The sequence below is a fragment of the Hetaerina americana genome, unplaced genomic scaffold (genome assembly GCF_022747635.1).
Source record: "Hetaerina americana unplaced genomic scaffold, ioHetAmer1.1.p SCAF_1, whole genome shotgun sequence".
NCBI classification, from domain to species: Eukaryota; Metazoa; Arthropoda; class Insecta; order Odonata; family Calopterygidae; genus Hetaerina; species Hetaerina americana.
The window spans coordinates 103,944,080-103,959,630 of record NW_027286069.1 but is presented as its reverse complement, the minus strand read 5'-3'; the positions used below and the strand labels follow the sequence as shown (position 1 = coordinate 103,959,630).

The 15,551-nt window shown below is 36.9% G+C and overlaps 1 protein-coding gene across 1 annotated transcript in view; it reads right to left on the bottom strand.

Moving 5' to 3' along the window:
* LOC139695520 (14 kDa phosphohistidine phosphatase-like) overlaps positions 1-15,544 on the bottom strand; it is a 549,412-nt gene extending 533,868 nt beyond the window's left edge. The window contains exons 1-2 of the mRNA XM_071594346.1: positions 15,465-15,544; positions 14,921-15,106 (exon numbers count right to left, since the gene is read on the bottom strand). Coding sequence (XP_071450447.1) covers positions 14,921-15,106; positions 15,465-15,501 — 223 coding nt within the window. The 5' untranslated portion in view covers positions 15,502-15,544. The remainder of the gene's footprint in view (positions 1-14,920; positions 15,107-15,464) is intronic.
* Positions 15,545-15,551: the final 7 nt, after the last annotated feature.

The following is a 15,551-nucleotide window of genomic DNA, read 5'->3' as shown; positions in this document are numbered from 1 at the left end:
ATAACTTGAGGCAGCTTTGGACAGTTAATACCTGAATATCAAAAACTAATGGTGACTTAAGAGCGGAAATGCACAGTAAAATAAATATGATAAAAATAAACATGCTCTTTAAGCACATATCATCGATTTGGAAGGTATAAATGGCAGCTGGAGGGGAGCACAAATAGATATTGACTACATCCTAATCAGAGGTAAATAAACTAACTAAAGCAGTGCAGGGAATATCTTAGAGTATATACAAACAATGATCACAACCTATTCATCATGTTAAGCAGCCAGAAATACAACAATATAAAGAGGATAAAACATAGATCATCAGTCAACATAATGACAACCCAAGATGAAAAAATACACATAAATTATGGCTATCAATGAAAAGTTTGAGAGAGAAAATCAGAGAACTTAGAAAAATGGAATACCCAATAACAAGCAATTACAACCAAAAGTATGTCACAGAGACTGGATGACAAGTGGCCAGGGATATGATGCCTTAATGACTGCGGGTAAAAAAAAAGAAAAAACAGAAAGAAACAAGATAAAGCTTTGCTTGAGAATTGAGAAAGCAGAATTTGAGCATGGGGTGAAACCTCTGGGCATCACAGGGGCAATTAGACTCATTCAACATTTCCCATAAGGGTAATTGTTAGGCATTCCAGGTATACTGTAAATTATATGTTATACCAGCCCTGAGGGCAGAATGAAGCCTACCATTAGACATGAACTGAGCTCTGGGAGATTGTTTGATGAAAAAAGAGTCAGTGGGTGAAGATGACCTTGGCCTGAGCAAATGGAGAATCGAACTTAAAAGAGCAGTTAAAGACCTGAAGATAATCACTGAGTATACATGATAAATCAACAATTTATAATTCAGATGTAAGAATACATAATAAAACAAATTGAATGAAGAAGAATACTGAAACAATCATATGGATATATGAAGAGGAGACAAGGGAACTGCCATGGCTAGTTAGAGATAAAGACAGAATTAGATCGAGGAGGAGGCCAAGAATGAGATTAAATATATGTTGAAGAAGGAAGCAAAAATAAGAGGAGAAAATTGGAAACAAAATCGTGTAGGAGAACAAATGAATGGACAGAAAGTGGTGGATAGAGAGGCTTTTTGAGGCAGAAACTCATAGGATAGATGGAATGTGTCTTCATAGATATTTAGAGAAGAATACTAATGATGAAATAGACGAAATCTTGAACAAAGCATAAAAGGTGGTTAAAGATATTATTGCAAGGTAGGGGAATACCGAAGGAAGAGATTAAGCTTTTTAAATGGCATGAGACAAGGAAAAAATGATACAAGGAAAATGAGAGGAAGTCCATGAGATATGTAACAACCATTGCTGTTCAGGGCTGTCTAAAACCTTTAAAATGGTAGATTACCAATGGTGATGATGAGTAAACTGGAGGATTGCTGGAGGTTTTCAAGAAAACATTTTTACTTAAATAAAAGAAAATGAGGACCAAGGGGTGCAAGATTCAATGAAACTTGAGTCTAAACCTTATTTCCCAAAGGTTTCTATTAATTAATCAGTTCTCATAGTGGGCCCGTGCAGAGCCTTCTAATAACAATAAATCTGTTTCAATATTAAGTGGGTAAATCAGAAATAATATGCAGTCTAAAATGTGTTAATTTTCAAATTTTTAGAAAGCTTGTGTGGCTAAGGGGAAAATAATTTGGATAGATAAAAAGCAGCAGGAAGAAATAAAAAAGGGTGGATGAAATACTTGGAGGAACTGGAATTGTAAATACTATAATAGAGGAGAGTCAAGTAAGAGGGGTTGAGGAAGGAAAATAATAGACATTTAGAGAGCATAAAGAAAATTAGCATATTGTTCTTCAGATGAAAAAATACCTATAGATCATTTTGAACAAACAGGATGACGTTCTTAGCAGGATAAATATGAAATTGAGGGTAAATATATAGAGAAAAGCTAAAGATAGATTTTTCACAATGAGATATTAGGACAAGTAGAATCTTTTATCTATCTTGAAGGTAGCATCACATGGAATGGTAGAAACTGAATGGATGCTATGTGATGAAGAGGTCTGATAAAGAAGGTATTCATGATGAATACTTAACAGTTGTACATGAAGAAGGTAAGGTTGCACACATGGAAGAAGCTTGAGGAAGCATTCATATAAAGTAGGGCAACACATGGATCGAAGATATGGACCATTGGAATAGTTGACCATAGAAAAACATAAGCCTTTAGAACCTGTTGTTGGGTTCTGATGTTCAAATTAACAGACAAAACAAACCAAAAAGGAAGTATACCGGATATAAGAAGAGAAAAACATCACAGAAAACAGTACACTATTTATAATACATCTAATAATGTAATTCACTTAATGTTACGTAAGAAGTAAAAGCCAGATGGAAACGATACAATTCTTAGGCATAATGAATTTGAAAGAAACATGAAGATCATTATCCTACAAAAGGTATCAAATTGTTGTTTTACCAATATATAATGATTTTACAATGTCAGTCAATGCAGTGAAGTCACCAAATACATTTGTTGCAATTATTAAGGTTCTGTTAACCTTAATAAGAGAAAATTACAAGTATTTGTAGGTCAGAAATGTCATAAAAATACAACAAATACAAAGACTGTATCTAACTCCGTTAATATACACTAAATTTCTATTATGACCAATTATTCACCATTACATTCCTAAGTTAAAAGCTCACAAGTTACAGTTGTAGAAGAATCGAGTAGAATGGTAATTAGAGCTATATCCAGCCTTGGGAGCCTTAGCCATGTCCAATAATTCAGCAAACAATAGTAAGTATCAATGCTGTAAATATTTATAACTGGAAAGTGTGCATGTGTGTGTGTTTGTGTGACTTGTTCGCTAGGATGGGGACAAAAACTTATAGAGCATGAATACTTTATTAGCCATCACAATAAGCATTTGAGAAATGACAATAAAGGTCACCAACGTGGGTTCTGTGAATAAAATGCAAAACATTGATTTGGTATTGCATACCTAGAACAAATTTTGGAAATCAATTGAAGAGCATTATTTACCACAGTTCATAAGGCAATTTGGACACGCCTGTAATTGTCTGGTACAATGTAATGTAGTAAGTGTACATCCTTCTTTGGACTACAACAATGAGAAGTAATAGAAGTAAAGATATCAACACCTACAGCATGATGGCAGAGGATAGCGCTATGGAAGCTATGATATAATAGAATAAGAAAACCAATGATATTAAGAAAAATTCATCCAGCCAACAAAGTAGAACAGACATCACTAAAATATTAAATGAACAAAAAAGAATAATGTAATTCTGTGGGAGATATTTAGCTAATACAGGGTGCAGTAACATAACTTTCTTTTTTGAAAGCTTTTTGCATTTGAAAAAAGGAAGTTATGTTGCGGCACCCTGTATTTTGAAAAAAAATCGTTAAATCATACAAAATGCACATTGAAGAGACATACATTATAAGATACAAATTGCATGCACCGTGAGAAACAGATTCCTTCTGGACTAGAAACTTCAAACAGTGACTTGATAACTCATTGAGCTGTACTGAGAGGTAAATGATTTTTGCTCCTTATATGGTCCATCTATTTGCAATAAAATAGGGGGAAAAATCACATGAAAGGTAATTAATGTAGTGGAGTCTTTCATTGAGTTTGCCACCTAAATGTCATAATGCAATTGAAAGCCATTGCACTGATTTTATCATGGTCAAAATATGCTTGAGAGAGGTATTTAAAAATCATCCCCGTTATTTTTCCCATTAAAAAGCATTGGAGGACATTTCTGGAACACTGGTAACATAAAGATTCAGCCAGCTGATGGATGTGTCTAGTTAGGGAAATCATCCTCAGATATAATCAAATGAATTCTGTGTGTGACTTAGTTGGAAGCAGAAGAAAATAAAGAAAAGAAGAGAACTGGAATTGTTGGAATGTGGGAATGGCATACTAGGATAATGCAGAGTACATACACATTTGAAATGTCGACCAATAAAGGAGAAGGGAATAATAGACAATTTATATTTTTATAAAGTGAGATGGACACACAGCAAAGACTACTTGAGAAAGAGTTATAACGTAATTCACAGGAGAGGAGGAAGGTAATACACAGTAGCCGTAGTACTGAGTAGGAAATTGGAAAAAGGGGCAATAGATACAAAATAAATGAGTGACCTGATACTATTAATGGAGATAAAATCAGATTCCGTCAACCTATTGTCAACCTAAAGAGGCACACCAAAATATAATCACAGGGTGGAAGAAGAGAGAACATTAGGTGCATATGGTCAACTAGAGAAATTAAAAATCTATGTTTCCAGAAAAAAGTACAACTAAAGATTTGGGGATTGGAACACAGTTAGAACAAAGGGAGACTGAGGAATCGTAAGTGAGAGTATAGTGTAAAAATGAGAAATTACTAGCACCAAAAAACTAATGGGTTTTCAAGAAGGGTTCAATATTAACAAAAATCTGATTGAAATACCATCACAGATCTAGACAAATATATAAAATGCCTGGAAAATGAGGAATATACATGATATATTGTTTCATATTTAGACTAAGATTTAAGAATGGTATTATATATGCATTAGGTGTCAGTCATAGATTTCAGATTGACCTTGGTATTAGCCAGCTAACCCAGAGGTCAAAGGTTTGATTCCTGCCAATGTGGGTTTTCCTGCATCTAGGACTTTGCCATTTATGATTGTTCTTTTTGATATTTCATACTTAAAAATGGATGTATATGATCAGCACTTACTGTTTTCAGATTAATGCTAAATAAGAATAATTCCCACAGTCTACAGGAAGTGAATGTCGATTAGGTATAGTACAGTTCACTGTACAATAGTGGTTTGAAAAGTCCATGTGAAACTGAAATATACTTCATTTTTAGGATAAACATTCTTTTTTGACCTAGTATCCTTCATGCTTATATATGTTGTCCAATATCTGCTCCAAAGTGTTTATCCCTTCCAAATAATGCTACTTTTCCCAAGGAATTTGTTTAATAGACAATAGTTCCTAAAGAATATGTACTTATTTCCGCAAAATAGGCATTTCTTGCCTCAGTCACCTCCTAATTTAAATTAAATCTCCTTACTGCCAGCCATTCCTTCATATTGGGAGACAGATCCAAATAATCCAAGGGATAATTGATGGTTTCAAGCATAACTTTACGGAATTGATTCATATTGAAAAATGAAAAATAGTACCTTTGTGATTTCACAGAAAATTTATTTCGATGCGACCTGGGTTTTAACGTTCAACGTCATATTCAGGTCACCTGAAGCCTGGGTTGTATCGAAATAAATTTTCAGTAGAATCACAAAGTTACTATTTTTTCATTTTCCAATAGTCCATGGGAGTAAAATGTGGAGGATAGGGACAGAGGAAATGATTTGGAATTGTAACTTGATCAATTTTGTAGCCAAACAGCATAAGAGGCATTTAGTTATGAAAATGAATTTTTTGTGGTCCAGTCATGGGCATTCTTCTTGTACCTTAGCTTTCAAACAGTCTAATAATGATGCAAACTATGCACCTGTTATATTTTGAGTCCTTTTTCAGGCTGATGAAGATTATCTCCTATGGATTCCAAAAACATACTATATACCATTAGCATCTGAGCCGAGGGCAAAGTCTTCACCTTCTATGGTGCCGACTCCTTAATGCAACCTACTGCCTTGTTTGTTCCTTGTTTTCTTGCATCGAGTGATGTATCCAAGTTTTATCCACACAGATGAAATCATTTCTTAAGTCCTCCAGATTTCATTGAAACAGCTGCAAACAAGCCTTGGAGCAAGTGACATGATTTATTTTTGCCCAACCTTTTTCAAATACATTTCTACAATATTCCACAATCACTCCTTTCAAATGCATCTAATCAACAAAGAGACTTCATATCATCCATATATTTCTTCCCAAATCTACATTAGAAACTACCACATAATGGCTTGCTCCACATTCAGCATCTCTAATTGCCCTCGTCCTTCAATAATGCTCTAGTCAGTTCAATAGTTTCAGCCTCAACTTTGTGGAAGTTCATTTTAATAAATGAAAAAGAAACACTTTGTTCCAATCCACCAATTTATAATAAATGAAAAAGAAACACTTTGTTCCAATCCACCAATTTATTACAGGTACGACTAGTTTCGACGCTACGGCGTCATCCTCAGGTACAAAGTTTAAAGTCACAATCATAGTATATATACTCTCTTCTGGAAAGGGTGGGGGAGTTGTGGGAAGAGGGGGCGGGGAGGGGAGTACGGGGGTAGGTACGAAAGTATGTGGGAGAGGGTAGGAAACACCAGGAAAAGCGTTAGTGAGTGGGGGGGATTGGAAGGTGGGTTAAGAAAGGGGAAATTAGGGGAAAGGGGAGGGGATTAGTAAGCTAGGGATTTCATTGGTCAGTATAATTTGAGTCAATGGCTAATGGGGATAAAGGTACGGGTTAGGAGTCAATGGGAGTTGGGGGGAAGGGGTTATTGGTTCTGTTTTTCTGTTATTGCTAGGGAGGCTTCCAGGAGAGGTGATACGTTTTCAAACAGAATGTCATTGAGTAAAGGATGTTTCTTCATTGTTCTCCGGATCTCCAACTCTTCCTTCTTGTCCATCCTCCTCCCTTTTTCTTCCCGATGTAGTATTTTGGGGATGAAATCGCTGGTGTGATTTTCCTCCCACAGGTGTTTGGCAAAGTGGGATTGGGCTAGGTTACACTTCTTGTAGCACCTCTTGTGTTCCTCCGCTCTTGTCCGCACCGCTCGACCACTCTGCCCGATGTACCTCGCACTGCAATCCCCGCAAACCATTTCATATATCCCACTGTTTTCCAGTGGCTCAACTTTATCTTTAGTTTTGTTTATGAAAATTTTAAGATTTTGTTTGTTATAGAAAGCAATTCTAAATTTGTCTTTCGGGAATAATTTGCTAATTTTTTCGGACGGGACACCATAATAGGGCAATTTTACCCACTTAAGTTTTTCCTTAATAGTTACCCCTGAATTGTAAAGTAGCTGTTGGGCTCTTATGGAGCGTTTCTTGCGGAGCATTTTGTCCACCATTTTTTCACTGTAGCCATTTGTAGTTGCTATAGATTTGATTTTCATCAATTCCTCGTTAAATTTTCCTATCGAGAGGGGAATATTAAGTAGTCTATTCAGTAGGAAGTGAAATGTGGATAACTTTTGGGATATATGATGGCGGGAGTCAGCAGGAATTACATGGTCTGTAGTGGTGGTTTTGCGATATAATTGAAAATCGAATCCTTTTTCCCTTTTAGTCACTGTAACGTCAAGAAAACTTAGTTTTCCTTCATTTTCTTTTTCACACGTAAACTTAATATTATTACACTGAGAATTTAAAACCGACAAAAAACTGTGCAGTTGTCTTACAGTGCCAGTCCATATTGCAAAGATGTCATCCACGTAGCGGACCCAGAAGTAAATGTTTTTTGTGTTAACTGAACTATTCATAAACAATTTTTGTTCGAACTCGTCCATGAAAAGGTCGGCTAGGAGCGGTGACAAAGGTGACCCCATGGCTAAACCTTCCGTTTGTCTAAAATAATCACCATTAAATTTAAAATAGTTTTGCTCCACACACACTTTGGCAAGGGTCACTAGGTCACTGACGACGTTTGTGTCCGTCACTGTATTTGATAAAACTTTCTTTGCCACATTGACTGCTTCCATCGCCGGGATGTTGGTAAAGAGGTTCACCACATCAAAAGACACTAAAAAATATTTGGTGGTGGGGGGTTTTATTTTGGAAAGTTGCTCACAAAAAGCCACAGTATTCTTCACTCCATATCTTGGCTGGAAATTAGTCAACTCTCTAAATCTAGAATTCAGCACCGCCGCGAGTTTTCTGGAAGGAGAATTCACACTGGAGATGACTGGTCGGATAGGAATGTTTAATTTATGCAATTTAGGGAGGCCGAAAAAGTTGGGAACTTTTACTTCTGGGTCCGCTACGTGGATGACATCTTTGCAATATGGACTGGCACTGTAAGACAACTGCACAGTTTTTTGTCGGTTTTAAATTCTCAGTGTAATAATATTAAGTTTACGTGTGAAAAAGAAAATGAAGGAAAACTAAGTTTTCTTGACGTTACAGTGACTAAAAGGGAAAAAGGATTCGATTTTCAATTATATCGCAAAACCACCACTACAGACCATGTAATTCCTGCTGACTCCCGCCATCATATATCCCAAAAGTTATCCACATTTCACTTCCTACTGAATAGACTACTTAATATTCCCCTCTCGATAGGAAAATTTAACGAGGAATTGATGAAAATCAAATCTATAGCAACTACAAATGGCTACAGTGAAAAAATGGTGGACAAAATGCTCCGCAAGAAACGCTCCATAAGAGCCCAACAGCTACTTTACAATTCAGGGGTAACTATTAAGGAAAAACTTAAGTGGGTAAAATTGCCCTATTATGGTGTCCCGTCCGAAAAAATTAGCAAATTATTCCCGAAAGACAAATTTAGAATTGCTTTCTATAACAAACAAAATCTTAAAATTTTCATAAACAAAACTAAAGATAAAGTTGAGCCACTGGAAAACAGTGGGATATATGAAATGGTTTGCGGGGATTGCAGTGCGAGGTACATCGGGCAGAGTGGTCGAGCGGTGCGGACAAGAGCGGAGGAACACAAGAGGTGCTACAAGAAGTGTAACCTAGCCCAATCCCACTTTGCCAAACACCTGTGGGAGGAAAATCACACCAGCGATTTCATCCCCAAAATACTACATCGGGAAGAAAAAGGGAGGAGGATGGACAAGAAGGAAGAGTTGGAGATCCGGAGAACAATGAAGAAACATCCTTTACTCAATGACATTCTGTTTGAAAACGTATCACCTCTCCTGGAAGCCTCCCTAGCAATAACAGAAAAACAGAACCAATAACCCCTTCCCCCCAACTCCCATTGACTCCTAACCCGTACCTTTATCCCCATTAGCCATTGACTCAAATTATACTGACCAATGAAATCCCTAGCTTACTAATCCCCTCCCCTTTCCCCTAATTTCCCCTTTCTTAACCCACCTTCCAATCCCCCCCACTCACTAACGCTTTTCCTGGTGTTTCCTACCCTCTCCCACATACTTTCGTACCTACCCCCGTACTCCCCTCCCCGCCCCCTCTTCCCACAACTCCCCCACCCTTTCCAGAAGAGAGTATATATACTATGATTGTGACTTTAAACTTTGTACCTGAGGATGACGCCGTAGCGTCGAAACTAGTCGTACCTGTAATAAATTGGTGGATTGGAACAAAGTGTTTCTTTTTCATTTATTATAAATTGGTGGATTGGAACAAAGTGTTTCTTTTTCATTTATTAATGCTCTAGTCTCCCATCATAGACACTCAAATCAATAATATTCCTGTAATCACCCTTTTGCCATGCATTTAAAGAATATTTCAATGCTTCTGCCATGCATTTAAGACAAGAAATCTTTTTTTCATTGCACACAACCAACAAGTTCTAGCTATTATCATTCATTCGAGGGTCATGAAATAACCTTGTCACTTCTTCTGAGGTATCTTTTATAAGATCAATCCTACAATTCAAGTCTTCTAAGACTATTATTCTTCCACCAGGGTAAACTCCAAAAAACTTATTTCAATTTACTCAGAACTCATCCTTTACACTTCCAGTCTAAAATCCAACATTTTATAACGTGATACAATCACAATTCTTCTAATACTAACTTTCATACCCATTTGGGAGTAACCTAGGAGACATTAACTCATAACACCTCATCAGCTCTATGACACTTAACTTTAGAACCAAGCCTAAACCCTGATTATTGTGCATACTATAATGAACTCCTGAACTAATTCTTTGCAATACTCATTGATTTCAACAATATCATTCCCTTTGCACTTATTTAATATACACACAGGGCATACATTCAGTTCACAATTGTTTCAGTCATCAACTCTCGTTCCTTTCCAAGCATACCTCTTGCATCTCAGGCACCAATTGTTCAACTGCCTCAATGTTCTCCTCTTGATGGCTCATTCTTCTAAGATCTAAAACGCTCTTCATATTATTGATAATTTGAGGCTTTTTGTTGGCTTTTGAAAGCTATGAAAAATGGAGTGTCTAGCTTCCTTTGATGAATATGTGATGCAAGTAGTATACCCAGCTAATATTTACAGTGCCTCTCCCCGTGCCACTCTTATCATTACCTCTGCATGTATATCGAAAAGAACATGTGATAATGAGCATCCATGTCTCAGACTCCAGTCTAGCACTACCCACTCCAACTCTCCATTCACCACACACACCTGAGCAGACTGAGACATATACTGGCTGTGGATAAGTCACCCATATCTCCAATCTATTCCTATCTACTGCAATACATTCACTGCACTCCATTAAACTTCATCTTCCCTTTGGTAGGCGTGGGGATTAACCTGATCTGATGAAACCTTCAAGCCGAATTCCTCCCTCATTAATACTACAAATTAATCCATAAAAGCTTTTCCTTTCACTTTTCCCAAGACCAGTAAGTATTTCCGCAGGAATTTTATCTCTCTCATCCATCCCTAGCCTCATTTGATTTCACTTCCCTTGAAGTCCTGGCCATCTTGTAATCAAGTATATGTGGTACTAACCTATCCTCATATGTCTAATTCTCTTTATATGTTCAAACATGCTGGCATTATATTTTTACCGTACAGATAATCTATGTATTCTTTTCATTCTTCTGAACCTTTCCTGGATCAATTGATAATTTTCTTACTTTATCTTTAACAAGGTTCATAGATTTTCCCTTCTTATTTACTGATAGCACAGATAGTATCTTCCTGTACAACACACTAATTTTACCCTCTCTCTGTTAATACTCCATATCCTCAAATTGCTTTCTACACCACACTTCTTTTTCTCCACTAATACTTAATCATACATAAAATGGATGATTAAGTATTAGTTTACAAGTACTTTACAAGTTAGTCTTAGTTGAAATTGCAGGCATGCCTTATTATACGAGTATATTATAAATAAATAAATTAGAAGGTGAGAGCCCACCAATATTTATGTGCCTTAATGATGACAGTCGGCTGTAAAAATTGAATAGACCATAATAAAAAAGCATGGAGAATCCTAAAGAAGATTATATTTGCTTCCTTAATTTGGAACAATCCTACAAAATTAATCCTGATCCCATCAGTTTCTAGACTAGCTTTATTTGTTCCAATGCAAAATTTATACCTATCGAATTGTCTTTCAGTTTATTGAAGAAAATTCACACAATATTTAAGGCCATTAAGGTAATATTTAATAAGTAAATATGTACCAGTATGCCATAACATTGAATAAAGGAAGAACTGTATTCGACATAGAACAAGCAACTGATAGAATATTACTGGTAGAAATAACAGCAGAACCGACAAACTTAGTCATTGTTCAGGTATACATGCTACCGAGCAACCATAAGGAAGAAGAGGTCGATAGGATATACGATCAGTTAGAGGACATAATCGTGTGTGTTCCTGCAGGGAAACATTTGATAGTGATGGGGGATTTGAATGCGACGGTAGGCGAAGGAGGAGATGGTGATGAGGTGGGGGACTACGGTTTAGGCATGAGAAAGGACAATGGGAAGAAAGCAATTGAGTTCTGAAGGAGACAGGGGTTAGTCATCACCAACACTTGGTTTAGACACCACAAACAGCATAGGTAAACATGGATAATGCCAGGTGACTCAGAAAGGTATCAGTTAGATTATATTCTTGTTAGGCACAGGTTTAGAAACAGTGTGATCAATTCGTACAGCTTCCCGGGAGGGGATGCGGATTCTGACCTCAATTTAGTTGTTATGAAGTGTAAAGTCCGTTTCAAGAAGATATGGCAGGAGTAGTGGGTTCGGCAATGGAATGTAGAAGCATTTCATGGATTGACAGGGATGGAGTATCAGCAGACTGCAGAGAAAATCATGGATGAGGGCAAAGAGCTGAGTACTATCAAGGACAAATGGAAATATATCAAAAAAAGGATATCACAAGGTGCAGGAGATACTATAGGAACCATTAATGGGAAAAGGGCAAGAAAACCATGGATCACAGATGACATTATTACAAAGATAGATGAGAGAGGAAAATGGAAGAATGTAAACACAGAGTTAGGTAGAAGGAAGTACAAAGATTTATTTAATAAATTGAGATTGGCAACAAAAAAAGCTAAAGAAGCATGGTGGAGACACAGTGCAAGGATATGGAAAGTTTGCAAAGGAAGGGTGAAATTGTGGCACTATACAGCGAGGTTAAATCACTAACGGGAAGTAAGAAAGGCAGATCTGTGCTGACAGTTAGAGATAAGTTGGATAAGATAATAGTTGACACAGAAAAGATCCAAGAGAGATGGAAGGAATATATAGAAGAACTGTATAGTAAAGAACTTAGACCAACAAGGTCAGACATAGAAAAGGAACATGACGTAGAGGAAGATAGCTTAGGTCCAGGCATACTTGACGATGAGATAGAAATGAAAGCATGAAATCAAATAAGACCGTGGGGTAGACAACATTCCGGCAGAGCTAATAAGAAAGTTTAGGAAAGTGTGGCAGGAAGAGTCTACAAGGACTCATTTGTAGTATCAATGAGGAAGGAATCAGGCCAGAAGACTTTGTGAGATCAGTGTTAATTCCTATTCCAAAAAAGATAAAGGCTACATCATATGTGGACTAATGAACTATAAGTTTGATATCCCATGCAGCTAAAGGGGTTCTCATGATCATTAACAAAAGGATGGAGAGCAAGGCAACTGATTACTTACGGGATGATCAGTTTGGGTATAGGAAGGAGAGAGGCACTTGCGATGGCATCGCAGTAATGAGATCACTAATCGAGAGGAATATAGAATACAATCAGGACGTATTTGCCTGTTTTGTAGATTTAGGAAAGGTGCTTGATAGAGTGAACTGGGCAAAACTAATGATTATATTGCAGAAAATAGGAATATACTGGAGAGACAGGAGATTAATCCGCAACCTGTACGTACCTCAGACTGCTAAGGTGCAAGTGGGGGATGGAAAATACATATGAGCAGTGTTAGGAAGAAGTGTAAGGCAGGGTTGTCCATTATCACCGGTGTCTGAACGTTTATGCGGAGGAAATGATTAAAGAAGCATGGGATGAACTGGCGACAGGAATGAAAGTCGGCAGGGAATTCATAAAAATCAGGTTTTCTGATGACCTAGCTCTGCTTTGTCCGTCAGTCAAGGGGTTGCAAGCATAGCTGAGAGAATAGGAAATTCAGTGCGATACATATGGGATGAGAATAAATATTAATAAACCAAAGGTAATGCGAATTTCCAGAAAGATAAAGGCTAAGCTAAACATTAAAATAGGAGGGCAAACTAAAAATCTGGTAGAATAGTGTACATATATCAGAAGTGTTTTGGATCTAAATGGTCAAAGTAGTAGGCACATAAGGAGAAGAATTGCACTAGACAAAGAGGCTTTCACAAGGAGGAGGGACGGAGGGAGGGAGTTGATGACAGGGACGTTGAGTAAGGATATTAATAAAAGACTCGTAAAAACTTTGATATGGAGGGTAGCTATGCATGGCGTAGAAACGTGGTCATTGAAGCAGGAGGACAGACTTAGATTGGAGGCTTTTGAAATGTGGGTGTGGAGAAGAATAGAGAAGGTGAAATGGACTGAGAAGAAAAACAAATGAGGAAGTACTTGGTATGGTGGGCGAAGAGAGGGGTTTGTTGGGAGAAATCCTATGGAGGAAGGAAAAGTGGCTGAAGGGGGTATTGACTGGCAGTGGGATGCTGAAAACTGTCATAGAGGGGAGAATCTTATGCAAACGAGGAAAGGGCAGGAACAGGATAGGGATGTTGGATGGGATGAAGGGGTAGATTACTTAATAATAATGATGTACCAGTAACCAGATCTAGCAATATGAACAGTACATTCATGTTATCAGATTTGTGTTTAAAATCCAAAAAATACCTATAGATTTCCAATTCAGCCTGGCCTGAGGACATATGCAGTATAGCTTGAGAAAAGTTGCCTTCAGAAGATGCCAACTTGGAAAATTCTGGAATAGAGCCTGCCTACAGAAAACCTCAAAAACATTCACAATGTTCATAAGCTCGGACTAGATTCCACCTCTACCTACTTATGGAAAATTTTCACTGACATTTAAAATTTATTTTACATTAATAGTAAATAGTGTCCTTATAATATTCCAACTAATTTCATTCAAAGGCAGATTTTTAAAAGTTTAGCTAGGCACATTTACCAGCAAATAAGATAAATTCAATTACAATGATTAAAAAGTACATTGCCAATGCCTGGCTTAATATGAGATTAATACCCCTGTAGATTTAAGGCAATGGCCTACCAAAATGGAAGAATTAAGGAAGATATATGTACATGTATTTCAGAGTAACCGTATTGAGTTTTAAACTCACCTTGAAATGGGAAAGTGCTGTGGAAAGTGAGTATAGTTAAAGAAGGGAAAGCATACAAAGGCATCTTGTAATGGGTGTAAGCCAATGATTTCAATAATGAGTAGAACTGTCATTGGGATAATGTAGGGGATACAATGTCAGAAGACCCTTCTATCAAAGCACATAGGAAAATATTGTTTGATAGATTTATGGAAACAAAACTAGCTGTTTAGTTAGGTACACAATTCCAAATCTGGGAGATATATTTCTTGATTTTTTTTCGAAGTCTGATCATTGCAAAGTTTTGCTAAAACGGCATAGGTTAGAAACTAACAGTGGTTAACTTTAAATTTAAATCTGATAGTTTACCATCACTTTATACAAATATTATTAAATGATTAGGCAACATATTCGACGTAGACATGAAAAAAGACAATGTGTGAATAGAAGACCTTCACTGTCGGCATTAAAAACAATAGCAAGAACTTACAATGGTATGGGGCCCACTTGAAACCACGGACGATTTTCTTACTCTCTTCCTTTCCATCTTTTCCTGGGCTGTGAACGTTGATGAGGACGTATTTAAATTTTCCTTCGCTGTCAAGCTCCACATCTGGTACACTGGCAAGTTTAGTGCATCCTCCAGCCATAGCTCTCACTAAGGTAATAGATTTAGCTGGGAAGAAAATATTTTAACGTTTTAACACCATTCTTGAGCGATTAGAAAGCCTTAAGATAGCACATCATGATAACCACAACTAAAATATTGCAATCGCACTCGTATTATTTTGTTTTATGCTAACTAAAAACAAGAAAAAAATGAGGTAAAATTGCAATGTTTTATGATATAGTTTGAAGCCACGCAAACTTTGCCTTGTCAACGAACTTTTCACCATTTTTGGATACCTGGCTATTTTTAACACATCCCCAAATATTTCTATAATACTATATTTTTTAGAATACCCTTTAACACCAAAAATGGAGAGCAGTTTACAAACCTAACCGTAATAAAAGCAGATATTGTAAGAATATACCTTTAAAAACACGACCGGCAAGCTGAAAGCAGACCATTCGTAAGGTGCCTTTCGTAAATTAAAACAAGTGAACGATGAAATTTGGTG